Source organism: Condylura cristata, unplaced genomic scaffold, assembly GCF_000260355.1.
Source record: "Condylura cristata isolate star-nosed mole 26May11 unplaced genomic scaffold, ConCri1.0 scaffold00074, whole genome shotgun sequence".
Taxonomy (NCBI): Eukaryota; Metazoa; Chordata; class Mammalia; order Eulipotyphla; family Talpidae; genus Condylura; species Condylura cristata.
Genome location: NW_004567175.1, coordinates 74,704 through 75,921, shown reverse-complemented (window position 1 = coordinate 75,921; position 1,218 = coordinate 74,704). Strand labels below are relative to the sequence as shown.

Below are 1,218 nucleotides of genomic sequence, written 5' to 3'. Positions count from 1 at the left end.
CGGGGACCCCCACCCCGCGGCCGCCCGGCCGGCCCTGCTGGGCGCTTGGAGCGGCTGATTTTCCGAATCCCGGGAGAGAGTGGGGGGACGCGGGAGTGGGCGAGTGCCGACCACAGGGTGAGGACTGTGGGCGGCAGTTGCTGCTTTGGGGTTCAACGAGGTCTGGAACCCCCCGCCCCGCCGGCTGGGGAGACCCTGAGTGTAGGGGCTGCCGGGCGCCCACAGGTCTCTGCTGGCTGGGGGTGGGGGGCCCTGGTCCCCGCCGACTTGCTTAGGACAACGCGTGACCTGACCTGGTAGTTGCCGGGGGAGCGCCCGCGCCTGGCCGCTTTGGGGCTGGTTAATGATAAACCGCCGCTCGGCCCTTTCCCAGCCGGCCCTGGGCGGGGGCGCCTCTGCCCAGCCGGGACTGAGGGGGCGGCCGCCTGGCCTCAGAGGGGTTCCCTTGGGCCTGCGCAAGGGGGCCCCGCACTCCCTGAGCCTGCAGCAGCCGGTTCCCACCGCATCTGGCGAGCAAGCCTGGTGCTGGGTCTGTGGTCACGGGCTGCTGCGGCACCAATCGCTGGCCTCTGTGCCTCCCCTCAAGGCCCTCCAGGGTGACCCGTCCCCTGGAGGCAGGGCGTGGGTGTTTCTGGTGGGTCCCTGGCCGCCAGCAGCAGGGGCCACCTCCAGGCCCAGAGTTCTGCAGGGACGGGCTGGGGCGTGGGGAGGGCAGGTGGCCAGTGGGCCCCTCGGCCGAGGTGTGGGGAGAGCCGCGCCCGCGGGGCCTGGGCTCACTCCGGGGCCAGCTGCTGCTGCCCAGGGGCTCAGGCGGGCCGCTCTTCGCAGGCTCCTGGGTGGAGCTGCACTTCAGCAGCAACGGCGGTGCGCCGGCCTCCGTGTCCATCTACAACGGGGACATGGAGAAGATCCTGCTGGACGCACAGCACGAGTCGGGCAGGAGCAGCTCCAAGAGCTCGCACTGCGGCAGGTGGGCGGGGCGGCTAGGCGGTGGGGGTGCGGGGGGCGCGGGGGCGGGCGGGCTCAGCCTCTCCCTTGCGCCCTCTGCCCCAAGCCCGCCGCGGTCCCAGACCCCGCAGGATGCCAGCCGGACCTCTGAGGCGGACGCCCACAGCCTGGGGGAGAAGAACAGCTCCCAGGTGAGCGGGGCGCTGTCCACGCCGGCCGCGCCTGTGTGAGGGACGCCCGCGGAGGCACCCCGACTGCCCGCGGTGGGTG

General features: G+C 73.4%; 1 protein-coding gene across 1 annotated transcript in view; it reads left to right on the top strand.

Annotated features, from left to right (window-relative positions):
* The window catches only part of LOC101633460, an 8,711-nt gene extending 7,507 nt beyond the window's left edge, over window positions 1–1,204 (top strand). The window contains exons 2-3 of the mRNA XM_012734812.1: window positions 488–970; window positions 1,055–1,204. Coding sequence (XP_012590266.1) covers window positions 488–970; window positions 1,055–1,178 — 607 coding nt within the window. The 3' untranslated portion in view covers window positions 1,179–1,204. The remainder of the gene's footprint in view (window positions 1–487; window positions 971–1,054) is intronic.
* The last annotated feature ends 14 nt before the right edge of the window (window positions 1,205–1,218 follow it).